At 35.1% G+C, this 25,585-nt stretch overlaps 2 protein-coding genes across 2 annotated transcripts in view; both read right to left on the reverse strand.

The window, feature by feature from the left end:
* Positions 1 to 16,531, reverse strand: part of LOC108756135 (plexin domain-containing protein 2-like) — a 36,959-nt gene extending 20,428 nt beyond the window's left edge. Inside the window, exon 1 of the mRNA XM_018499728.1 lies at positions 15,405 to 16,531. Coding sequence (XP_018355230.1) covers positions 15,405 to 15,534 — 130 coding nt within the window. The 5' untranslated portion in view covers positions 15,535 to 16,531. The remainder of the gene's footprint in view (positions 1 to 15,404) is intronic.
* Positions 16,532 to 16,943: 412 nt separating this feature from the next.
* Positions 16,944 to 22,823, reverse strand: LOC108756108 (cilia- and flagella-associated protein 69-like). The gene is made up of 11 exons (XM_018499686.1): positions 22,581 to 22,823; positions 21,225 to 21,660; positions 20,624 to 20,864; positions 20,072 to 20,372; positions 19,678 to 19,853; positions 19,448 to 19,599; positions 19,138 to 19,342; positions 18,576 to 18,880; positions 18,070 to 18,284; positions 17,538 to 17,969; positions 16,944 to 17,115 (listed from the first exon to the last, which is right to left on the reverse strand). The coding sequence occupies exons 1-11, from the start codon at positions 22,821 to 22,823 to the stop codon at positions 16,954 to 16,956; spliced, it is 2,868 nt and encodes a 955-aa protein (XP_018355188.1). The 3' UTR covers positions 16,944 to 16,953.
* Between the last annotated feature and the right edge of the window lie 2,762 nt (positions 22,824 to 25,585).

The following is a 25,585-nucleotide window of genomic DNA, read 5'->3' on the forward strand; positions in this document are numbered from 1 at the left end:
GCTAAATACTTAGATAATGATAGCCGCGAATTGCGAGGTAACGCAACGTTTGGCAATATATTGTTAGCAGTTTGATGCAATAATCTGACAAAGCGCGAGGGGAATAAAGTAAATTTTGAAATTACTGTACAAATTATTTATCTACGATATAAATGTATCTACGATACAAATAACAATCGTAGGTACATTGATAACACCTTGCCTACTTGTTATGATAGAAAGCGTTACGCACTGAAAATAAATATTTTCTTATCGATATCCTTATCTTTAAATTAAATAATTATCAATCGCGATCAAAGAAGTGAATGATGACGTATAATCTCTCAATAAGTCAAATTTATTGATAATATCGTAACGTGACACACATATGGGAATCCAGATTTAATGATCATTAGAGGAATGGCAGGTGTTGCCATTGCTGTCGAAATTATCGCAACAGATTACAATTATTGCACTAATAATTGTTCAATTAATGACACGTCATCTACGATTGCATTGCATGATTACCACGTATAGCACACATGAGTATTTCTCGCAGTGTTGCATAACTGCGATGATGATTATAAAAATTATTTCGATTTATCCGTTTAATGGAGTCTGCAATATAAATCAGTAAATCTGAATCAAATCTAAATAATATATTAAATATTAATTACATATATAAATTACATATTTATTATATGTAATAAATTGAAGAGCACGATAAATTAAAGAAATATATAAAAAAATTTTGAAAGTAATAAATTAGCAATGCTAAATATATAAATGACTGCGTCTAATATTAGTTATTATTATTATTGCGCGATAACATTCAGTATAATCACCAGTGTTTTTTATGAATACAGCAATTAGATTCGTGTTTAATACTCTTTCGAAATTTCTATGTAGTAATCACGCACTCAGTGATAATTAGCCTTCTATTTATCGGTTTGCAAGAACACTAATGAATAAAGACGCAGATCGAACGTCTCACGATTCGTTCTGACGTAAAGGCGAGACGCTGTCTTTCTTTCTTCATCAAAAGACAACGAACGGTACATTTGCCCCAATTAATCAGACAACGGAATTGTGAGAGAAATGCAAATGACGTTCTCGTGTCTGACATTAATTGCGAACTACAATGAAATCGCTCTTACCTAAGAATATAATTCCTAATTGGAATAATCGCTCCAATGAGTGAAGAAAAATCAGTATATACGGTATATTTGAGTAAAATTATATTACGTTACAACAGCATATAACGCCAAATAATGTAATTGCTATAATAATTATAATAATAGAATAGGAGTAAAACTAATTTCAACAAATTATGGAAGAAAATGTGTACTTGTAGCTTTTAAGTTTTTGTTAATATTCTTGTAATTAGCTTGTGTCCTTAAAGTCTTCAGATAAATAATACAGGTAGATAACATATGCGCACGCGCACCACACACACACACACACACAAAACGTAACATATATCGGTAATGACTACATCTCTAGGATAAATTCCAAAGAAATTTCTATGCGTTCCGTATCTTAATTATCATCACGATGTACACATTTAGATTTTTATACATCGCAATAGCAAGAAATTTTCAAGCAAACATGTGTATAGGATAGTTTTATTTTCTTTTTCGCCTTCGTTGTAATTGCGTCCCCCATCATTCTTGATCCTTCAACCGAAATTAATGACATCTTGGCCATGCTTTAAGCATTCATTGCGGCGTTGATCGCGCGATGTGTTCTGGTGTGCATGTGGCGTATCTGTCGTGTAAATATTTGCGTACAGCAGCTAATTTATCCCCGCGCAAAGAACCTCTGAATTCGTCGAAATACGATAGAAACCAGAGATCCGTGACTGCCCGGCAAGAAATAAAGCCGAGTCGTCACGGCGAATTTCCGTCCATGGCGAGAGCGGTGAAAGCCGAGAAATGAACCGCAAAATGTTCTTTTGCTCGCAAAACAGTTAATATTTAAATAAATCATCTCGGAGAATTATTCTTTCTAGAAGTCGCACTTCTCTTACCATTCCATATTTATTTGAGAAAGTTATTAACAATATACGTAAAAATAAACACGTGTACGATATATATGTATATATATATATATATATATATATACATATATTTGAATGAAATTATATCTATTAAATTATAATAATAGAAATTATTGTAACAAAGTGACAGTAGAACTAAATAATTTAATAATATTGGGTTGGCAAGGAAGTAATTGCGTTTTTTTAAAAAGCATCTATCAGTAAAAACCGCAATTACTTTCTTACCAATCAATATAAATGTATCTTGATAGAGTAAAGTTTCAGCTTTAAGAATCTCTTTTTTAAATTGCGATACGACAATTTTTTAACGGAATTATGAGCAATTAAAATCAAAACGATCCTTTTATTTAATCCGCGATAACTCAGTAACAAAAAATCGTAGGAATATTAAAAAAAAAACGATTTTGTAGGGAAAGTAGCTTCCACGATAGGTAGTCGAAAATTTTCTCAAATTTGTTTTGGGCACGTTACAAACTCACAAAGTGAGAAGAAAATTTTCCTGTTTCAGTTCGTAGTTTTTGGTATGTAAAAATTACCAAACTCATATAAACTTAAAAAATGTGGTAAGCTTTTAAAAGTAGAGATTTCAAGCTTTAAAACCCTTTTCTTTAAATTTAAATTTCATTCATTATTGACAAAGATATTGTATATACAACTTTGAGCTAAAAAAACGCAATTACTTTCTTGCCCACCCAATATAATAGTATTACTACAATTTCATATTTGAATCAGATTTCTATTTTTCATTACATAATTCTTACATCATTTCAATTTATATTGTATTTAAGTATAATCTACATTTTTGTTCTTTTTCCAGTATATAACAATAAAATTAAACTGATTTCTTAATTTAGAATTCTACATAATTCAGAATTTCTTCCAGGAACCATAAATATATCGGAAATCAGCAAGTCTGTTAATTTATCGATGACTTACGATAGCAGCAAATAATTGCAAGAAAGATTCGCTCAATGAGCAGATAGTAATAGAAAACAGAATTGTAAGCAAGATTCGCTCGACGAGCAAACACATTGTAATGTGAACGATGATGCTAACTGCTTTGCATCACGATATACGTAACTAATCACTAGTGACACGTGTTAATAACGACATCGTAAACTCAAGATCGCCCGGAGATAAAATTGCGAGAATAAAATTATAATTTTTCTTCAAAATATGTTTACATCGTCGAGAGATATTAAAATCACAGCACTGATGAAAGACGAGATCTGTGGTAAATTTTGCATAAATTATATATTAAATTATGTTCGTCTTAAAAAACAACATTGCCGACATGCCATTAGACATACGTATTGTGTAGAAACTGATGATAAAGTAACACTCTTTGTCCCGCGAGACTTATTGATAAATCAAATTTTCCTTTGTCGTCCGCGCTGACGAAACCTCTCCATTTAATGCCCATGACACGATGATCCATCCTATTGAAGCGAGTAATGTATTGCAAGGTACGCAATTCTATTCGGTCAATCATTGAAAGGCCTTTTATCATTAACGAGGTCGATAGGGTGATATCAACCGCTAACGTTCTTCGATGGGATGCTTGAATTGACTCGATCACAAAGAAGAATCCTCTCGATTCGATCGTATTATCGATTTGTCTTTGTATGACATTCAGAATTATCACAAATAATTTCCATTACGTCACATTAGTGTATCAAGTTAATCATGAGCACGATAGTAACATAGATATACACCAAAATATCGAAATTAACTTTTAAAAAAATCTAATTCTTTTTTATATAATATTTAATAAAAAATATGACGAGAGAGAGAGAGAGAGTTCAACCTCGTTAGTTACAACTCTTTTTATTATAAAATCAAATGAATATTAAAAAAATAACATTTTTATATGCAATTCAATATTTTACGTTACACGTTAAGTATACAGCAAATATAGCTCTCTATCGCATTATGTATGCTAAATAAAATTCTATTCTCTAACGTTAAATTCGAAATTATGTACGAGAGTTGCACGAAATGCACTTTGCATGCACATCAATTAATTATCTAACTATAATCCAGGCAAAAAACATGAATCACCCATGTATATAATTATCTTCTACAAGGACGTAGCAATGACTTCAATGTTCAACAATGATTTTAGAGTTCTAGAATTTATTAATCAATAAAAAATTATTCACTTATATAATAACTATATATTTAAAAATACATATATTATGAAGTAGAAAAATAATAGTAAAAAACATCTATTTTTTTACGTCAATCTTTGTATCAGAATTATTATGAGAATTTAATTTTTTTTTTTCACATTATCATTATATAAAATTAATCACAGATTTAATTTCTTAATACTATAAATATTATCACATATATACTTTATAAAGCTTTCTAATCGACGTACCATAAAATACTGAATTTAATTTGAGTTGCATAATTAAATGCACAAAATCTCAATCATTTTCCGCCGGATATAATTAAATATTTTCACGGTCGAAACGTTAATTTATATTTCATGTCTCTTATTTGAAAGATGTATCTTCAATATGCGTGATCTATTCTCGGCGCGATCGGCGCGACGCGCGTCTGGTTGGATAAAATCTAATAACGTCGAGAATGAATTGAACCAATCGCCCGTATCAAAGCCGGCACACCAATAAGAACTGCATATCGCGAGAGTCGCGCAGAGCGCGACGAAGATGTACTTCGCGAGTCGCATGCGGCGGCGCCAGAGCCACTTATCGTACCTCCTCGCTGTAGACGTCACAAAAATACCAATGTAATAATTAACGAGGAAGCTGTATCGGATTTACTGTCCGGCCAATAACTTGCTGTATTAATTAGCGCGTGTGCTAGATAATCGAGTGAGCATCACGTTATGTCCATCGTTTCCCCTTAAGAAATTCCACATTGAAGCCATGAATATTTTATACAAAAATATATAAAAACACAGTAATAAAAAGACACTGTTTCGAAAGCTATATTTTACATTTTACAACTATTTCTCATACTGTCCATCATTTTAGAAGACTTAACTTAATGATTTAAATTCTGTGACAATATTTTTTGTTTAAAATATTTCTTTCTTTTTTTAAATATAAAATTTTAATGCAAGATAATATTGAACAATATTATAATAATATTCTGTCGCAAACGCGACACGTCATTGAATTATATACCATCAATATTCGATACACACAGCTGAAATATTTTACGGTAAATACAGCAAATTCCTGCAATATTTTTATGTAAATACAATTTTTAATGCGGATACAATCCTTATAACACTTTAACGTAAACGCAGTAGTGATAAATCGTTGGCGAAAACATTCTCGTGAAGGGACGGAAGGTCCCTACGGTATTATACGTGCAGCAGCATCGGCTTCCGGCGTAAAACGACACACGCGATGGTCACCACCTACGCGTGACCAGACGAGACGCGTGCACGCGTGCTTGCGTAACACACGTGTACGTGCGCACGCACTTGTAAAGACAACGATCTTACGCGCTCGCGCTCATCGGCTCGGCTCGACTCGAGTGCAACGAACTCGCAATTTCGCGCCCGTATCTGCATTCTTCCAGGGCGCAACGCACGAATTGCTGTCTCTGATTCCAGCTCCTTATAAGCTCCAAAACGCAACAGGCGCGTAGTAAACCTTAAGCATCGAGATATTGATCAATCTCAGTCAAATGTGAGAAGAATAATCGACTATGATTGATCAGTTTTTAAAACTTAAGACTTACTGCACCTATTGTTGTTTCGGGATTGATTCTTTGATCCGCACCGAAACTTGTCTTCTTGAAATAGCTCCGTTCTCTCGAGCTGAGATACCCATGTCAGAAAATTCGAACGAAGATACTTCGAACATTCCAATATTTCAGTCTGTACAATTTCAATGTCAAAATATTTTTATTATTTCTATTTATTTATTCATCGCGTGAAATTCGATTGGCAAAAATCAACGAAAACTGATATTTACGAAAAAAAACGTCATCGATGTAGCATTTAATTTTTGTGCAAATTTACACGATAATTATATGTGTATCTTTGAAAGACACTCGGCTGTTTGCTCTGTCCGACTTAACGTAGAATCATCCATTTAATAATTATGGGATAGCGAGTATAAGCGCGAGGCACGGACCAATCAAGCATAATCGGTAGGACCGTTCGCACAAGGCGGACGACTTAATGACCGTATAAAATGGGCCACGTGGGTGTCCGGTTATGTGCGACCCTTTCCTCTCCACGCGCGAAATTTCTTCGGCACACATCCTCCTTCAGACGCTTTTCATCGCTCTTGTTAATTTTAGAAACGAATTACAATCGCAGGTATACACGCGCGATTTACGTAACCCGCGTCCCGCCTTTCTAAATCCACACATATAGTACATATAAATTATTTAATTTTTACAGAACGGTTATAGTAAGCTTCTGATGGAATTATATTTTGGGAATTATATTTTTACTAGAAATAAATAAGAGATAATAGATTATATATATTATAGAAATCTTACTCAAGAAAAGAGACTGTAAGATTTTAAAAATAAACCTCTGTCTTTTAAAGGTTAATTGCCTCGTTTATTTTAATTCTAATTTTAAATTTAAATTAGTTTAAAAAAAAAATGTGTCAATCAAATTGAAGTTATGTATTTCTCGTTTCGATAGATCCTTTAATCGAAAACTCGAAATTTAGAAATATAACTTTAATCTGGAACTAAATTTTTTCAAGCTGGACTTAAATTATATAAATTTACATATTTCTATGAAAATATTTACAATTCTCCGAATTTATTTTCAACTTTTTCGTAGATATTCGATTGAGTAGAAAAAAAGTAGAAAGATTTTAAAAATTATGTTTCTGTTTACGTCACATTTTAATAATGTATAAGATACCTGTACTATGTTAAAGATAACATTGCTCCACAAAGCGTATTAAAGATATCCTTAAACGAAGTCATATGATAAGACCACGACGCGTGGCGCTAGTCTTAATCTAAACATGCACAACCATATGTGTATATATATATATATTAGAACACGAGCGGGATATAAGCTTACTTGAGCAACAACGGTTTTAGAGATACTATGTATCGCAGATATCTATACTATTACATAGCCGATAAATTTGTAGATATAAACATCCTGTACGAAACGGTCCAAATGTTCTTCTTTAATCGTGCAGTTACCCTACAGGCGTAGGTAATGATGCGGTATCGTAGTATTATTTTTATGGCACGTTTTAATTTTACAAAGCTATTTGAAAGAAACGCTAGATTTGCCACGCTTCGATCGCTACGCAGGCATATACGTACGGATTACACCACGTTACAACGTATCGAGCGACGTATCGGCGATATATGTTACCGAAACCGGATACGTGCGGGCGCGCGTACGCATCTTCGTCAGCGAGCGAGTATGGTGTGCAATATGCACCAACAGTCGCCCATAAAAGCGCGTGTAATAAAGGAAGTTAACGCACTATCGACATATGCCAGACTGGCGAGAGAAACGTTACATTCAAATAACGTGCGTAATGTTTTTTACAGGTTTAGAAAACAGAATTTATTTTTTTTCTTTTTTTTTTTTTTTTTTTTTTTTTTGAATCTATTTCAGATGATTTATTTTTAACAAAATTCTATTGTTAACAAAATTCCATTCTTTTTCATATCTCGCGCATAAAACATTTAAAGAATTGTGAAACGTGACGTTAGGTATAAAGTTATGAAATATAATATATAGATTTATAGAAAATATATACATATATTTGTAAATGTAAGAAAGTGCAGAAATGTAATAAAAGCAGAAGTGCGTGATAAAATTATAAATCGAATTCTATCGCGAATTCTGACGTGAGAAAATTGTAGCGTCTAAAGTACGCTTTAAATAACGGAACACTTCTATTATAAGTAAAGCTAATATCTGGAGCAATAATAAACAGAAAATTATACGACGTATGCGAACGTGCTTTGCAATTTAATCTAATTGTCGGTTTTGCCTAAAGGCGAAATCATGAGTTTAATTTCGCAGTGATAAGCCAAACATTGATATCCTTTCAAATTATTCTAGAAACATTAGCGAGAATCGGTCACATCTAAAACAATTTGTTTCTCAATCAAGATGATTCTTTCGGGATATTTTCTGTGTCGTATATCGTTACGCAAGCGAGAGATATACAGATGTGCTATATAAGGCCAAGGTACAAGGAATTGTGCGGCTAATTATTTCAAGCTACGTAAACATACATCTTGTGTGTTATGGACGTACAATTTCCTTATCTCACGCAGAGATAATTTTCAATTTATATTTACATTCTTTCCAACGATAGAATAAATGAACAAGAACTACTGTGTTCATGAACTTAAAATTAAATTATTAACAATCTAAATTTCTTGCAGTGAAATCTCACTCCAAGAAAATGAAAATACAGTCATCCTTCACTTCTTGAAAAAGAGCGATAATTTTCATTTTTTAAGAGTGAATTTTCACTTCAAAGGAGCGAAATCTCACTTTTTTGGAGTAAAAAATTGGCACTCTTTTTCAAGGGTGGTTGTATTTTCACTCTCTGGGAGTGAGAATTCACTGTAAGAAATATAGAATGAAGAAATTCATGACCTAAAAATCGCTCCCTTTCTTCTCTGTGCTTCTGCGAATTACATTTTCTCTTGAACAATGAACATTACCACCAACTATCGATCTCAACGGCGGGGACACTGACTTCCTCGGTTTACAAACGCGTCTTCTATGGGACGAACGAGGTCACTGCGAGTGTAAGTCCAGCGGAACGCGCTGCGTTAGCGAAAATAGAGCAATTCGAAGCCGCAATTGTACGAAAGGTGTAACGGCGAGGCAGTGGTCGAGGAGAGTACGTTGAACTTTCTACGTCGATGGAAATATGACAAAAGCCGTGACTCATGGATGAGCTGTCGACGCACGTTCGTCCGTCTCATCCGTCTGTCCATTCGTTCGCTGCAAATCGCCAGTGAAGTGAATAGACTCGAAGCGACTCGTATCGTGCGGTTTCTGCCATCTCTCCTAATCCTTCGGAAAAAAATGTATCGAAAGGAAAATATAGACAAGAATTTTGTCTGAAAGCGATGGCATAGTATAATGTAATGATATACAACAAAATTTTCACATTCTACATCGGAATTTCTAGGGTGCAAAAATTCGAAAAATCTTCTTAAATTTATTCAGAATTTGAAGAATCGCTTTTATAACCATTTTATTTATCTCCAAGAATATTTGAGGGAAATGTTAATTACATTGTTGAGAAATCGAGCAATGTTTAATTACTTGCAAATTTCATTTCTAAAAATTTTTACGAGTCATATCTTCGTACATCTCTACAATTTTTTTTTTTTTTTATATCTATTTATACACGCGCAATTTAATTGCTTATATCGCCGGCGAGCGTGTATGCAAATAATAATTTCGTAATTTATATGCATAGACAATTAGAAAAACCCGTGATTGTCGGACTATGCAATTAAGAGAAATCTAGAAGAATCTAATAAGACGCCTATGTAATCGCATCATATACGTAATATAAACAGAAAGTAGACAGAAATACTAGAAAATTGCTGGAAACCGAAATAATTGCAATTTTCGTAATTTCGTTTATCAGCTTTCCCTCCTCCTCGTCGAGAATCGAAACCTCAATATCGCAAACGTGTCATTTATGTCATATTATTTAATTCCTCGTGGACGCGTTGTATTGGAAAAAGCGAGATTATGCATGCGAAAGAGCCAAGTGTTACGAGGACAAATTTCTACACTTCGTGGAGAGCGTTTCCGCGCTCGCTTTATTGAATGTCGTGAAAGTCTATTCCATAGAATTTCACAGTTTTGAACGACTAAAAAACGAAAAAACGTGTTTTTGTCTTCACGCGAAGATTGATCGTTTCAACTCGAAAGTTTTCTTTATGAAAAGAAGAATTTTTACATTTGACTAATCGCAAACCATTTCTTATGGAAATTCTTTATGCGATTTATCTAGATTGAAAACTCAGATTTGTAATGATCCGATAAATCGATCTTAGAAATTTTTTATCTTTTATCTAAAAAAAATAATGGTTTCGAGAATGTAAAATATAGTTTTTTTTTTTTAAACTTGAGACGCTGTATGCGTTTCGTAGAAGTCTTATAAATTACAAATTATGTAAATTACATGAATTATATGAAATGACGTGAATATGCAACAACGTTATAATTGGACACGGAAATAATTACATTCGTGAAATTTTAAAAGATAAATTATGTATACCATGATTTTACATTTTAAATTGAACCAGCTAAAAAGAAACTGCTACTTGCGGCTAACTCGTTTTTAACATAATTTAGTAGCTGCAAGATAAACGCCCGTCTTTCGTGGCCAAGCGTTTTCATCGGCGGGATTAAAGTGCCATGGCGCACTTTAAAATTGCATTCGCCGCCGTGGAATTACGCGAGATCTAATTACGCGCTCAGCTGGACGAGGCGTTTCGCACTCATAGAGCGAATTAAATGTTACCAAGGCAAACGTCACGAATGATATCGCATCCATCGCATATCGTGTTCCACAACTCGCGCGATTACTTTTTGCACACGCTAAATTAGAATTTCCTAGGCATATCGCATCTATCCGTACCATCGTTTATTACTTCCCGCCGTAAACCGGCTTCAACGATTCGTTTATACTCGAGAGAGACTCATAAATGGGACGCACATTGGTCGAAATCGATTTTACGAATCATAAAAGATCTCGATCGCAACGAGTCGAATCATCAATGCAGAAATGCATGATAGAAACTTTAGAGTGTCGGGCGAGCATACATATCCAATAAATAAAACATAAGATATCAATTCTTTTTAATGAGTTGTAAATACGTCAATAATAATACGATAATCGTCGTTAAAGTAAAGTGATATAATATTGAATTGACAACACGATGTTATTGTGTCAAGTGCATTATCTCGATACGAGTGTACATTGCACGCACCTTGGATTGTGCAAATTCTGAGGTCACGGGCGCTTATCTAAATGTATTCGCACTGCTTTGTTTATTGTTGATATTTCCCTCCCAAAACGCGAATACGAGGTCCATCACAACTAATCAGCGATAATCGAACGAGATAAATTATGACAGATATACAGTGTGGCACGACAGCACATGTGTAAAAGAGATAACAGAAGAACACATATATTATACATTCTTTTGAATTATTAATCATCAATGGGCCGAGCCTCACAAGAACGGATTTGCGTTTTATCTTTATTTAATTTTCTTCTTTTTATCTTTATCTACGCGCCCTATGAAACACCACGGAATTTAACTTTGAAAAATATCGCATACAAAAATGTTTGGGAAATCTATAATATACGTAACATAAAATAATATTTTCGTAACATTTTTCTAGAATACCGCTCTGATTATCTTCGTTATTTCGATTTAATTTATGCGGCCGTATTTGCTCAAAATTTAATAATAATTAGAAAATTAAATAAAAAATTAAATTTCACAAATTTCACTTTGGGGACAAATTATATAATTAAAAAAAAATATATATATTAACGAATATTATGTAACGACAAGGAATCCTAAACGCATTTGTCACGAATTCGAAAATTGGACTGATTATAAGAGTGATACTAATATAAATCTGATTCTTGCGGTGTTACTTTTCTCAAATGTAACTCCGACCGATATGACATACTCTGAAAGTATCGCATCGCGTTACAAGCTCATCTATCGATTTTCGCAAAATACTCCGCCCGCGTTTGCATTATAGATGCAGCCGCTTGTTGCATCGCACAACAATACTTGCGGGACAAAGTTCACTGCTATTCGCGCATTTACTTTACGCTATTCGCTGCTATTACTTATAAAGTATTTTTATTATTGATTCTCTAACTGTAAGACAAAAGATGCCTTAAGTTTTCGGAAGCAGCAATGGTATAATATCGCATAATTGCACAAAGCTCTTTTTAAAGTTTCTGTAGACAATTTTGGATAAAAATATGAAGGAAGAATTTTGTTAAAAAGTTGTAAAAGATTCTCGTTAATGAGAAAAACAGTTCATTTCTGATATTCCGTTGCAATTTAATTTAGGAATAAAAGGAGAAAAAAAATCATTCTATAACATACATCACGCAAGCTTAACAATTCGTAGTATTTTATCATCTTTGAGTCACTACAGGCATATTGAATCGTGACAGTCAATTAAGTGCTTTCATTCAATGCGCATGCGTAGCTTATTTTCACTTACACGTGCCTATTATCACATTTTACGATTATTTACTGTCTCTCAAAGGGAATAAGCATAGTTTTCGCCCATCTTTACAAATGTTTTAAAGCAATCTTATCATTCTGTTTCATTCAAATCGTCTTTATTTATAGATGGCATGTAATAAAAATTAACATGTCATTTCTCGCTTCTGACGTCACGATTCAATATGGCTGTGGTGACTCCAGGAGCCTTAATAACAGTTTGACATCACACAATCCAAGAACATCACTTGGAAGAAAATCGCCGATTTACGAAAGCGTAACGCGTTCGTGCCTGTAACACACGATGTCAACGACTAACATGCAACAGTATGACATTCCTCGACGTTCTGGTGATAGCAACGATTCTGGCAACGTCGACAATAGCCAATGCTCAGTTCATTCCAATGAATCCAATGTCGGTCGTAATTCTCGCGATTCTCTCTGTTGAAGGTACACGCGGCGAATAAAGGAGCGCACGCTGAGCAAGTGGCAAGCGGTTTCGCAATCGCGAAATCAAGGCGCGTCAACGGTATGCGAAGGATAACCCCGAGATAACCCTGCAAGCAGTCATTCGTGAATTCTTCGTACCGTTATCCCCAGCGACGAAAGTCAGAGTGAAAGAAATCGCAAAATTGTCACGTACGAAAATTCCTTTTCTCTTCTCTTTTCAGAAAATTTACAACGGCCGCTAAGGAATCTTAACGGGAACGATAAGGAGATATATCATTCATACAGCATAATGTTTTTTACAAGCGAACCGTACAACATATTCTAGCGACGAGTAATTATGGCGATATCAGTAATTATCGCGTGACGCTTGTAATTTTAGTGGAAAAATGGCTTACTGAAATCAAAGGGCTCTCAGAGTAACGGCGTGATAGGTGACACGACGAAATAGTACACAATACGACACAAAAAAACTGAAACAGTAAGCGAATTCCCCCCGGTAAAGAATTTCTCACGCATGAATATGTATAAATATGTATAAACATACGTAAACGCGCATAAATATTCATAAACATATATAATTATATTGTACATGAAATATATCCATACATGTTCATACATCCTTTTTTCTTTTGTAAAATTACTTTTTAGTGTAATAGAAATAATAATAGTAATGTAAAAACATTAAAAATAATTAAAAAGGTAATTTTCTCAAGTATTTGTTTTAGAAAAAATTACGTTTGAAGAAATGTAAAAAAATTACTTATACGTATAATTATATATAAAATTATGCATAATTATTGTGTGAGCTATTTTTTTACATTTTTCCTTTTAATTATCTCTTTAATTATTTTTTATGTTTTCACATTACTCTATTATTATTTCTATTACACTAAAAAGTAATTTTGCAAAAGAAAGAAGGATGAACATGTACGGACATATTTGTGTATATAATTATACACATTTATGAATATTTATGGGTGTTTATGTATGTTTATACATATTTATACATATTCATACATGAAAAATTTTTTACCGTGTCAATATTTTGGATTATGTGCTTATTGTATTATTGCCTTATGTCTCTATTAAGTCCTACTTACAATGAAAGTAATATTGGGAGCTTTCCAGCAGAGGTACAAATAAACACAAAAGTAATTCTGTCTTTATTTCTTAGTGATTATCAAAAACTTGTGTCAATTTGTATCTTTTGCTAAAAAGCTCCCGTTGCAGATAATAAGCAGCAAGAAAATGTAAGAAACTGACCAATCATAAATCGATTGTTTCCCTTACATTCAACTATGATTAATCAATTTCTTATGGCTCACAATTTACTACTACTTACACAACTTATTACTTTCACTGTAGACAGTCCTTTATAGACTTTCTACAATAAGTCATAACCTAAGCCTTAAGTCTTAAGCTATAAGAAATTGACCAATCATAATCGATTATTCTTCTCACATTCGACTGCGATTGGTTGATGTCTTATAATTTAAGATTTAAAACTTAGCTTATTGCAGAAAGCCCATTAATCCGGATCTACAATCGATGTTTTAAGTCTTAAGCCTTAAGAAACTGACCAATTACAACCGAATGCGAGAAGAATAATTAAAATCGATTGTGATTCGTCCATTTCTTATGGCTTAAGGCTTAAAAATCTATCGTAAATCCGGGCTTGCGATAGATCGAATCGCTCGACTGCATACTTGCTCTTACTTCATGTGTCATAGCCTTAAGACTCGGCGCAGCTCTCGCATTTATTCCTCCATTTATTTCGCATTACGCTAATTACGGAATTTTCTAATTATTCCGTACTCGCGACATCAGTTCTCGTTCTCTACGAACGCAACAATCGCTCGGTGTCTTTGGCCGTGAGCGCGAACGCGAGCGAGAGAGCGCGACCTTATTCCGACGACAAGCGCACCCGTTCCCGTTGCATCGGCGCGGTGCAACGCGAGGTTCAACGCCGAGTGCCGTCAGATGCAACGCCAGGACGACCTCAACAAATGTTGCGGGGATCAGTGTAGGGAGCGAACGTCAAAAAAAGGTTCAGACTCGAATACCAGACGTGAGATTTTCACGACCGGATTTTTTCTCTCCCTTTCTTTCTTTCATTGTTCCTTTCTATTTCTCTCTCTCTCTCTCTCTCTCTCTCTCTCTCTCTCTCTCTCTCTTTCTCCCCCTCCTCTCTCTTTCTCTCTCTTTCTTCGACCGCCTGCTGTTTCTCCTTTCTCACTCTTTATCTACCCAAATACCTGCGTCGCCTGTGATAATTCTTTATTATCTGATATCTTTTTTCCCTTTACGATAAACGTTGCTTTACGGTGTTCAATTTTAGGCGGTCGTCTCGAAAAAAAAAAAAACGAAAAAAGATGTAAAGTGTTTTAAATGTTAGCTGTTCTCTCTTATTCGCTCCATCGCACCGTTTCTCTTCCTTCAGCAAGCGCGACGGCGCCGCTGCTCACGCCGTCTCGCTCGAGCCTTCCCCGCTCGCTTCGAAAAGAATCCACCGTGATACGCAACAGGTTATCGAAAGGTATCCGAGTGCGCGCTCGGCGCGGCGCATATATATATATATATATATATATATATATATGTATATATATATATACGCAAATATGTAAATGACATTTGTATACACGCGCGCGCGCATACACACATACAGGCACACACGACGATAGACACTCACCGTGCTCGGCGACCGCCAAGGATCCGGCCAGGAGAGCGCACAGGACAAGTAATAGCAGGGAGATCCACGTCGACCTTCGACGTCCGTTTGCACCATCAAAGTAGCACCATCGTTCCTCCTTACGCGCCATAATTGCGTCAACTTTGACACGACGAAGGTTTCTAATCCGTCCCGTCTTTCCGCTTTACGGAGGGCTTCGCTCGAAAGTTACCAACGAGCGAGCGTCGTGAGTTCCCTCGATAGACACTCGCAGTACGAAGCGGAGCGCGACGGAAAAACGGTGAACGCGCGCGCGCGCGCGTACACACTTACGGCGGCGGCGGCGGCGGCGGCGGCGGCAGCGACGACGGAAGAACGTGGAAGGACGGAGAGACGCACAAAGGTGTGGGTGGCGAAGGGAGAACCGGATGGAGAGGAAAGTCAGGGAATCAAACGGGCTGACTCGGAACTCGCGGAAAGGAGAGAAAGAGAGCGAGAGAAGACAACGGGAGGGAAAAGGGAGAGGAGTTGAACGCGCCGCCACGTGAACGAGTTCTCGTCTCGCGGGAAGAAGAGGATGTTCCGATGAAAACGGAATCGGTAGAGCGCACCGCCGAGGAAAAAGCGCGTCTCCTTCGACCGATCCGTGTAAATTTTGCCTGTCAAACGAACACGGGGCGAGAGCCAAAAGCAACTTGTTAAAAGTTTACAGGTTACGCGACACACTGACGACGACCGAGCGAGATTCTCTACTCGAACGATTCGCGTAAAAGCTGGTTCCTGAAACGCGACTCGCTCTTCAAACCGGTACCATCCGACGGCGGACCACGGCGGCGGCGGCGACGACGACGACGACGACGACGACGACGGCGGCGGCGGCGGCGGCGGCAGCAGCGACGACACTCACTTACGACGCGAACGGCATGCTCGCTCTCACTAGTCACTCGCTGCGCTCGCCAGTCTCTTTCGCCTACTCCGAAGCGACCTCGAGAGTATCTAGATAATCATCTAGATAGACGCTCTTACATGCCAGATAACGCGCCGGAACGCTAGCGCGAAATTCGCACGATCGACTCGTTTCGATTAGCGCCGTTCGTTAATAATCGTGATACCTATGGAAGACTGTTTTTAGAAATAAAACAACGAAGAAATTAAATTAATTGAAAATTAATCGAAGTGACAAAGCCATAACAGAAAAAAAAAATCAAACAGTTGTTGATGTTAATAATGAGTTAAATATTTAATGAGATAAGATAATTTTTTTTTTCTATTATACCCCTCTCGATATGTCATATTTATAGACGTACGTGCAGATTTGAATCAATTAGTGTCAAATAAAAAATGACATTTCCTCGCGTAACGCGCCATGAAATTTTCTAGTCGACAAGGAAGACAACTGCTGTATCGAAGCAAGATAATATCAGCTCATCGTAAGAAGAAGATATTTTATTGCAATTGAGTTTTTCATATGTTAACTTGATATATTTATTAAATCGTTATCTGATGAAGTTAGCAACGCACAGATTACCGATTGAAACTTTCGATCATGTAATTGTCTGTGAACCAGCGTTTATAGAAGAAGGAACTCTTGCGAAACTTCGAGCGAAGATAGAACTTCTTTGCTAGGTGAATCGGGGAGTGATGCTGATGATATTAAAGATATCTTCGAAAAATCGCTGCGAAAATCTTTTAAATACGGAATGTCGATCAAGTGATGTTGTCCAAAAATTGCCTAAAAAAATTATAAATTCTTTAAAAAATTTAGAAACTTATAAAATTAAAATATGAAAGAGTCTCTACAGCCTTCGAATAAAAAACATAAAGAGATTCCTAAGATAGCTAAAAAAAGTACTAAAAAATATTTTCGGAGTCGGCGCGGTAAGAAACATGTAGTTAATTAAAAAATATAGTATTCAGCGGGTTAAATTCAACTAATAACATGACTTACAATATTAAATACATGATCTCTCATACTTTGTCTTTTTCATTGATGACGGCTCAAAATGGAGCCGAAACGTTCGAGTTAAAAATAATAAAATTTAAATGCCAATTAAAATTCAAACGAAACTCCAAGTTAGAAGTTCTCTCTCTCTCTCTCTCTCTCTCTCTCTCTCTCTCTCTCTCTCTCTTATTCTTTAAATCCCCTAATTTTACCGTGACGTTCGTCTTATCCGAAAACGTTCGATGGCATTGCTTGACGTCAGCATCGCGTGGGAATGACAGGGTCGCTCGCACTTGTTGCCTCTGTCGATCTTTCTTCCGTAACATGTACGATCTGTCAGTCGTACGACGCATGCGATCTACATCATCCAACGCTTCCAGAGTCGACGCCAACTTAGAATCGCGTATCCTCTTGAGCTTGTCTTTCTCTAAGCTCTCGTCTGCTTTCTTGGCCATTGCGATCAACTTTCTCTGATGGTCCTCGATTGCAATTCTCCACGAATGGTGCCAGTGCACCATGTGAACGATCAGATGCTTGTCCACGCTCAATGGATTGACGCCGGTCTGCTCCAAATTTCTGCTAAGCTCCGTCCACATCTGACCAAGCTTCAGTTTTAGATACATCTCGGCGTAACATAGTGTTACCTAAAAAAATCCAAACACACTGATTCATTCTGATATTATGTAAAAAATTTAATGTTACTATGTTTGAGCAGGTGGTCTGATCAAGGATAATGTATCTTACGCAATCTTTCGTTGGCAATTCCTCAAGTAGAATCTTATAATGCTGTCTAGCCATTTCGTATTTAACGCCGTCTCTCTCAATTATTTTCAAAATACTAAAGATTTTTGATCGCACCGAATCAATCATGTCAGTTATAGTGGGACTAACGTCTTCCGTAAGCAGGAAACGATAGGTGTCTATCCACTGCTCGGTGCCCATCTGAAGGTCTTCAGGATCTAAAATTATAAACAAATTCAATTACGTATAATTCAAAAAAATTTGCTCAACTTTTCGTTCAAATTTATTCCGTAATTTATATAATTATAAATAATTCAAAAACGTTTAGATAGATATTTCTTAAATAAAGAAAGCTTCTCTGCTTTCCTAGTTATCGAAAATATTTTTACGTTTCCGAAAATAATTTTAAGCGATTTTTAAGAATTTAAGAAATGTTAAATTAAAGTAGATTTTCTGTGAAAAAGTGTCTTCGTGTATGAAACTCGACGTTTTGATTCGCGAGATTGTACCTATGGAACCGTCGGCATGTCTTTTCATGCCGATCCTGTCTTCCTCTTCTCGCCAAATATTCATGAATAAAGATATCAGACCCGTCTTCTTATCAGCGCCTCTCCAGGTGCAGAGACATGGTCCGCAAAAAGTGGTATCGCATATATCAGTCAGTGCACCGAGATACAAACATCTTACAGGGTAGCTCGCGATCTCAATGGTGTCCAACATAGAGTACAATCCACCGCCGTTCAAGAAAATTTGAAGATTCTCAGGACTTCGCACTATGCATTTCCAAACGAAAGAGCCTATTGCTAGCAACAGTCTGTCGAAAAATGATAAAATGTCTATTTATAACATACTTGCTTCTATTTTTCATTTCAATATGTAAATTCTTTCTAAATTCAGTACGTTTCTTAAATTTTAGAATAGCCTTAATATTTATAATTATTGACGGATCATTAGTTAATACAATTTATCAATTGACATAACAAATTAATTAAATAATTAATATAGAAAATTATAATAAAAGCCGACAAAGCAATATTTGTGTGAATTGTATTTGTTTAGCAGCAACGTTACCGCTGATCTACTTGAAAATCCTCGTTTCTTTGATGTAGACATTTTGCGAATATTTCTAAAATAAGCTCGACGCTTCGTCGTTCGCACATCTGTTGAACAGACATTTGTTTTTTCATAAGCCCTTCTAGGGAGATCAGTAGCAATGTCAGAATTCGTTGCCCTTTCATCGTAAACTTAGCTAAACTCATGATATTGCTAAATAATTCTGAAATTAGAAAGTAATATTTTTTTATTAAGAATTCAAAGATCATTGTAAAAAGATTACATCAATTTTTACTTGTCTATGAAAATAACTTATAATATCTCTTACTAATTAATAACGGTATCATTCCGTGTTTTTGGAAATCCTCGAGAAGAAGAGCAGAGTCCTGCAGAATTATCGAGCAAACGGATCTCGTAAAAATCATCGTAAGATACTCGTCGAATTCAACGTTCAAAATTTGCTTGAGCATTATCAGTAATCTAGGAGCATTAAAAGTTATTTCATTTGACTCCGCATTAAAATCCGATTAATTTTTTTTATGTTTTTTTTTCTTTTACATAAGAGTGCCTTTGCGCTTCACAAATTTCGTTTCTATTCGTGGAGCTAACAGTGATAAGATATGCATTGCACGCTCCAAAAGAATTAGCGACGCAAAAGATCCTTTATCTTTTTCATTCATGCAGAATTTAATGATTCGAAGAATAATTGACATAATCATCGCTTTGTCCATCACCTAAAAAATTAAAAGGTTACCTGTCAATATATGTTTCTTAAAATTTAAAAATAACACATGTTTTTGTTAAAATAAATGTATGTTGAGATTGAATCTTTAATCCTAGAAAAGTCATATTTAAAAGATAACAAGTTTAAACATCCCCTATTTTTTCTGAATTAAAAAAAAATTTGTTTTGTTTAAAATTTTTTAAGTAAAATTGATGCGAAATAATTTACGAAGACGTAAACTTCGATATCTGCGAGGTAAGCGATGATCATCAGTAGGATCTTTTTGAAGAAGAAGTCCTCTTTGCTGTTGGAGAACTTAACACTTTCTGCCCATATTGTAGTAGTGCCAGATTCAATTGAAGGTAAAAGATGGACGATGTCTTCCGCGATACCGCTACTGACAAGATTCCACGATGGTAAAGCCACGATTCCAGCGAGGATCAATGCGGCGATGTCGTTTCTGATCCTCAAACTGACGGCGCAGTATTGACCGCGAAGTATCTGCCGCTTGAAGGAATACCTCAAGCCCCTGTGCTGCGTCAGAAATCGTATACTTTATGCTTGATAGCTCATCTCTATTAAAGAGAAAGCTACATAATAAATACATAAATAAAATCGGAGTAAAAGAATATCTTATGAATTAAAAAAAAGAGAGAGAGAGAGAGAATAATGTGCCTGTATGACAAAACTAAATAAAAATTTATTCTATGATTATTTTTCCATCGCATTGTCTTTAAATGTTTAATTGCTAAGTGATTAAAGCGTGCTATCAAATGATACCACATGGCGCATTGCTTGAGCGATGGGAGGTCCTTCAGATGTTCTGGTAGCGTTTTCGAAGATAACACCGATCTCATGAGGCTCCACAAGAGTTTCATTTTTAAAAGCATGATGTCCCTCGGATATTCCTCTCCCATAAGGGGTATGTCCAATGGTGCGGCGCAGGACAGTTCCGTCGCGCAAGGAAGATCCATCCTGGTTAACAACGTGTTCAGTATCCCGGCCTGCAGCATTCTGTGACCTTTATTCATAAATATAAAGTTGTAGTCTACGCACGTAAAACGAGAGACGCCAGAGATATTCTTTGTAAATCATCTTTGCTGTAATGTCCCGACATGGGTGTTATTCCTTGAAATAATATTTGAATGAAATGTCAGCTTAATATATAAGCATTCGATATGATGTTCTACTAAATTTCTTTTGAAACTTCTCGCCTTTAAGAAGCTCGGAATATATAGTTTTTTTAATATTCTTTCTGCTCAAAATGTTTGAAGAACATTTAAGAAAAATTTAAATTTAAATTGAATTGAATTGAGAGAGGAGCAATGTTTTTCTAATAATTTAAACAATATATAAAATATCTCGATTCGCGATTACTCACAACATTGATTTGAGATCGAGGCGACCGTATAAGCCAGTTCCAAGATCTTCGGATATATCTTTGGCATAGCAGCCTCCAGCAGTTCGATGATGATAATCGGCAATCTAGAATTCTCCATGGCTCGACGACAAAAATCTAATTTCACTGCCGCAATGTTTATCGGTTTCGTCTGCCTAATTAATAAACAGTCAAGAGCCTCGTGGATTCGTTGAACATCTTCTTCATTGGGCAAAATTATTAGAAGGTAACCGAGAAATGTAAAATAGTGCTCTATTATGACAGAACTGGTGAGACTCTCGGAAGCTTGTTTCAGCAAAGGCGGTTGACTGCATAACTGCAACATTCTATCCAAATGCTCCTGATAGTCATTAGTTTCTCTGCTCTTCCAGGCTAGAAATTCTAATATCTTCATTATGACCGGCAGGTGTCTGACTGGCTGTGAAAGGTATCTTTAAGAAAACACACTTAGAACACGATTAGAAAATATCGAATAAACTGGAGCAAGTGAAAGCAAAATAGATATAACAAAGTATAAGAAATTAATTTTTAATAAGTTTTTATTAATTCTTAAATAATGCTTTTGTTACAAACGATATTAGATATTACTTTCAGGCCTTAAAGATATTTTTATTAATTAATTATTCTTAAGAATCGATGTAAATTTTACGTTCCTAAATTATAATTTTTTAAAAGTGTAACATTTCCTATTTTGTCACATAAAAATTAGCTGGCTTTAAGAAGGTTCTCGCGCTACTTCCTAGTTAATAGACTGTTTATTCACAACAATTAAAACAATTGAAATAATCAAAATAATGGATTAAAAAGATTACTAACAATATCTTATGCCATTATACATAATTAATTTTATGTGTTACTAAATATTTTAAAAATGACAAAATAAAAGTTGTAAGATGCTTATTTCATGTATACGCATTGTGTCCTCAGGTATCGTCCATTTAATATATGTTTTAGCTTTTCTCATTGAAGAATATAAATTTCTTTACTGTACAGTTGTAGTTTAAATAAAACTTTACGAGAACAAATTTAAGTGTTTACAATTATAACGATTTTTAAATTGCTGTCTTATTGGCAAGTGTCTTAATTTAAAAGAGAATAACTACAGAATAAAGTTATATCTTCAACTTGTAATGTAAAATTCTATAAATTTAGAATTAAATATCTTCAAAATTATACGATAAAAGTCAATGAAAATTTTTTCTAGATATTATTGATATTATTAACATTTGTTAGGCGTATATTATAGACTTGTCTTATATTTCATCAAACGTGAGAACCTTCTTAATAATTCTCAGTCAAAGAGATTCTTATTTTTAGTACGTGTAAATTAAAGGATACGTAACCGTCGTCACCGATTTCACGCAAGTAATCAGATAAAAGTCGTGATATCCGCTCGACATGATCGTTGGTGACAGGATCCGACACGAGTTGTCGCAATTTCTCTACAGTATAATCCACATCTATTCGACGACGATATTTTTCTGCATTATTCAAATATAATGGGGGATTATTACGGTTCACGTATTTCGGATAGATCGACTTCTTAGGGGCAAAACAATGATCTTGCCGTTTTCGTTCCATTAATCAAAAAAGATGGTTATACAAATTATATAGCAATCATCGATCTTGCTTGAACATTAATCATATATTAATAATAAATTAACTTCTCGTTGCAAATCGACTGTATCTTGTTTCGCTCACGATACACTTTTTCTGCTGAACGCAGCCGATGATTGCAAAGTTGTCAGATTCGTCCGTGTGATACATTATTATATTATATTATACCGATAAATTAAGACAGCTCGAGTCTCGATGAAATGAGAAATGCATCAAAAGAAAGATCCACGCAAACCGGTAACACGTGTTTGACGATTAATGAGAAGTGATATTCGCATAAAAACTGTAATCATTAGTAGTAATTACATTAATCGCATTTATTAAAATTTAAGAGGATTCCATTTTACAGAAATGAAATAAAACAGCGAAACAATATTCTCTGTCTCATTAATTATTTTATTTGAATATTGTATAATATATAAATTATATTAAATAGGCGTGACGAGATAAATTGATGAAAAAAAATAACGTCTATATATAAAAGTAACGAAAACTCTGATTTACAGAATTTTATTAAAATATAAACATTATATATAAATATATATAAATTGTTTGCACAAAGGAAGCAGCATAGGTAAAGATAACAATCCACTAACTGGCGCTCTCTGGACGTTAATACGCCAACTCACAAGTGGATGAGACGGGCCTTTCCTTTCTTCTTCAAATTATGCTATTCAAACATTTTCTTTTATGATTATGCAGTCCAATGTCATCCAAATCGTCCAATAAATATGGAAACATGTAAATCCTTGTAAATCGACACTCGTTATTAATCAATATTTGTAGGGTAATCAAATTACAAATTTTTTTCACATCTCCACAAACGTGTATTAACACGTGTTTTAAAAAAACTTAACTGTAATCGGCAGGTGTCTTCACATATACATTTACAAGTACTAAGGTGTCTTCACGCACATACACTTACAAATAATAGGATTCCCTTGATATAGGATGTTAAAAGAGAATTACAGATACAAATTTCATTCCTAGATCTTCTTATCAAATTAACATAAAAATTTTATTGAATATTGTTTTTCTTTATTTTTTTAAATTTCTTATAGTTTCATTAATTGAACGCGGTTTAAAAATTTTAAAATCTGTTTTGCGCATGTAAAATTAAACAAATCAGAATTTATTACTTATGCACCTAATCACACAGAATTGTCTCGTGAAAAACCAATTATCTTTGCCGCTTATATAATTTGAAGAGCGAGTTTTTCTGAACCAATCCTCTTAAGAAGAGTTTTCCTTCCTAAAGTTTGTATCTGCAATTTCCAGACACCCTGTATACCGAGTAAGATTCTTGTCTCGAGAGAGACAAGAGAATTCCATATGCTGACGGCGAAGCATGCGCGTTTCATTTGATCTTTCCGCATTCATATTTTTCCGCACAATCGCTTTTCCGGAAAGCGGGAAAATTTGATTTACAACCGGGAAAAAGTTAACTTCATCTTCTCTCGGCTCGACTCGTTTCATTTCACGTCGCGACACGTTACTTACTGATCGGCGAGACTTGGCCAGATGCGTTGAACAGGCAATCTGTCCTATGGCGGTTACAGTCACAATCGCATACACACACGCAATTGTCTACACGCACGCACGCATGTATGCACTCACACACGAGTAAGTGAACGTGCGCTCAGGGCCGACGTCAAGCTGGACTACAAATAATGGCACTGGCTTATGCATAATACAGGTATATTCTATAAATAATAAATAACGAAAGTATCTTGAAATTAAACTCGTTAGATTAAGGCTCAAAATTTATTTAAAAAAGCCACAATGATTATCTTATAATTACTCTATAGATGATAATTAAATGTCTGTTAATTAGATCTAAACTATAAAAATGATTAGACATAGGGCAGTCTTTGTAATTACATTCTATTTTTTGAACTGTCTTAAATCTCGAGGTGATAATTGATTATTTTATTAGCTGGACTTGAAGTGTGATTGTAAATACAAATAAAATAAGAAATGGAGTCATAAGCCAATACGAAGATTCGTCTATAAATCAAAAATTATATTAACATAATTAAAATTAGAATTGATATGTCAATTCTAACTCAATTTTATCCGCCTTAGATAGATTAACGATTTTAATCTTAAATAAAAAGGATCGTGAATATTATAAAACAATAAAATAAATTTACTACATCTCTTTTTCTCGAATTATTTCTTCAATTATATTCTTAGCTTAGAGAGAGAAATTTTTTTATTATTTTATATAACATATAAATAGCGTTATATCAAAAGATAATAATATAAGATACACTTGTCCATAATTGTAGATTTAATTATGCAGAATTGATGTAGATTACGTAATTGCGTAAAAATGTATTTTTTTAATCATGAAATGGAAAATCGGAAAAGCGGAAATAAATTCAGGATGCAAACTCTAGACGAGGGTTCCAAGATCCTCGCCTACATCACCAGCCATAACACCGAACACAGGTGTGATCGCGCGCACGCGCGCATCGCGGCCGCTCGCGTGCGCGTGTAAAGCCGAAGACCAAAGTGAGCGAGCGGCGACGACGGCAGTCGCGACGCTGACGCGAGGCGGTGTATCGCGCGGTGCGCGAGTTAGCCTCGCGATTTTCGACTCGTGCACGCGAACCGAAGGCGGTGTATCGCGCTTCATTCGAGTGCTCCGGGTGATGCCGAAGATCTAAATAGTGAAATAGATAATTTTACACGGAGATGTGACCAATTGTTCAACAACGGCG

Source organism: Trachymyrmex septentrionalis, unplaced genomic scaffold (genome assembly GCF_001594115.1).
Source record: "Trachymyrmex septentrionalis isolate Tsep2-gDNA-1 unplaced genomic scaffold, Tsep1.0 scaffold95, whole genome shotgun sequence".
Taxonomy (NCBI): domain Eukaryota; kingdom Metazoa; phylum Arthropoda; class Insecta; order Hymenoptera; family Formicidae; genus Trachymyrmex; species Trachymyrmex septentrionalis.

Coding starts and splice junctions, on each gene's coding strand:
- LOC108756108 (XM_018499686.1), bottom strand. CDS start 22,823: ATGGAACGAAAACGGCAAGATCATTGTTTTGCCCCTAAGAAGTCGATC. Junction 19,600..19,677: donor AAGCGCAAAGGCACTCTTAT/GTAAAAGAAAAA, acceptor TAATGCTCCTAG/ATTACTGATAATGCTCAAGC. Junction 18,285..18,575: donor ACATGCCGACGGTTCCATAG/GTACAATCTCGC, acceptor TTATAATTTTAG/ATCCTGAAGACCTTCAGATG.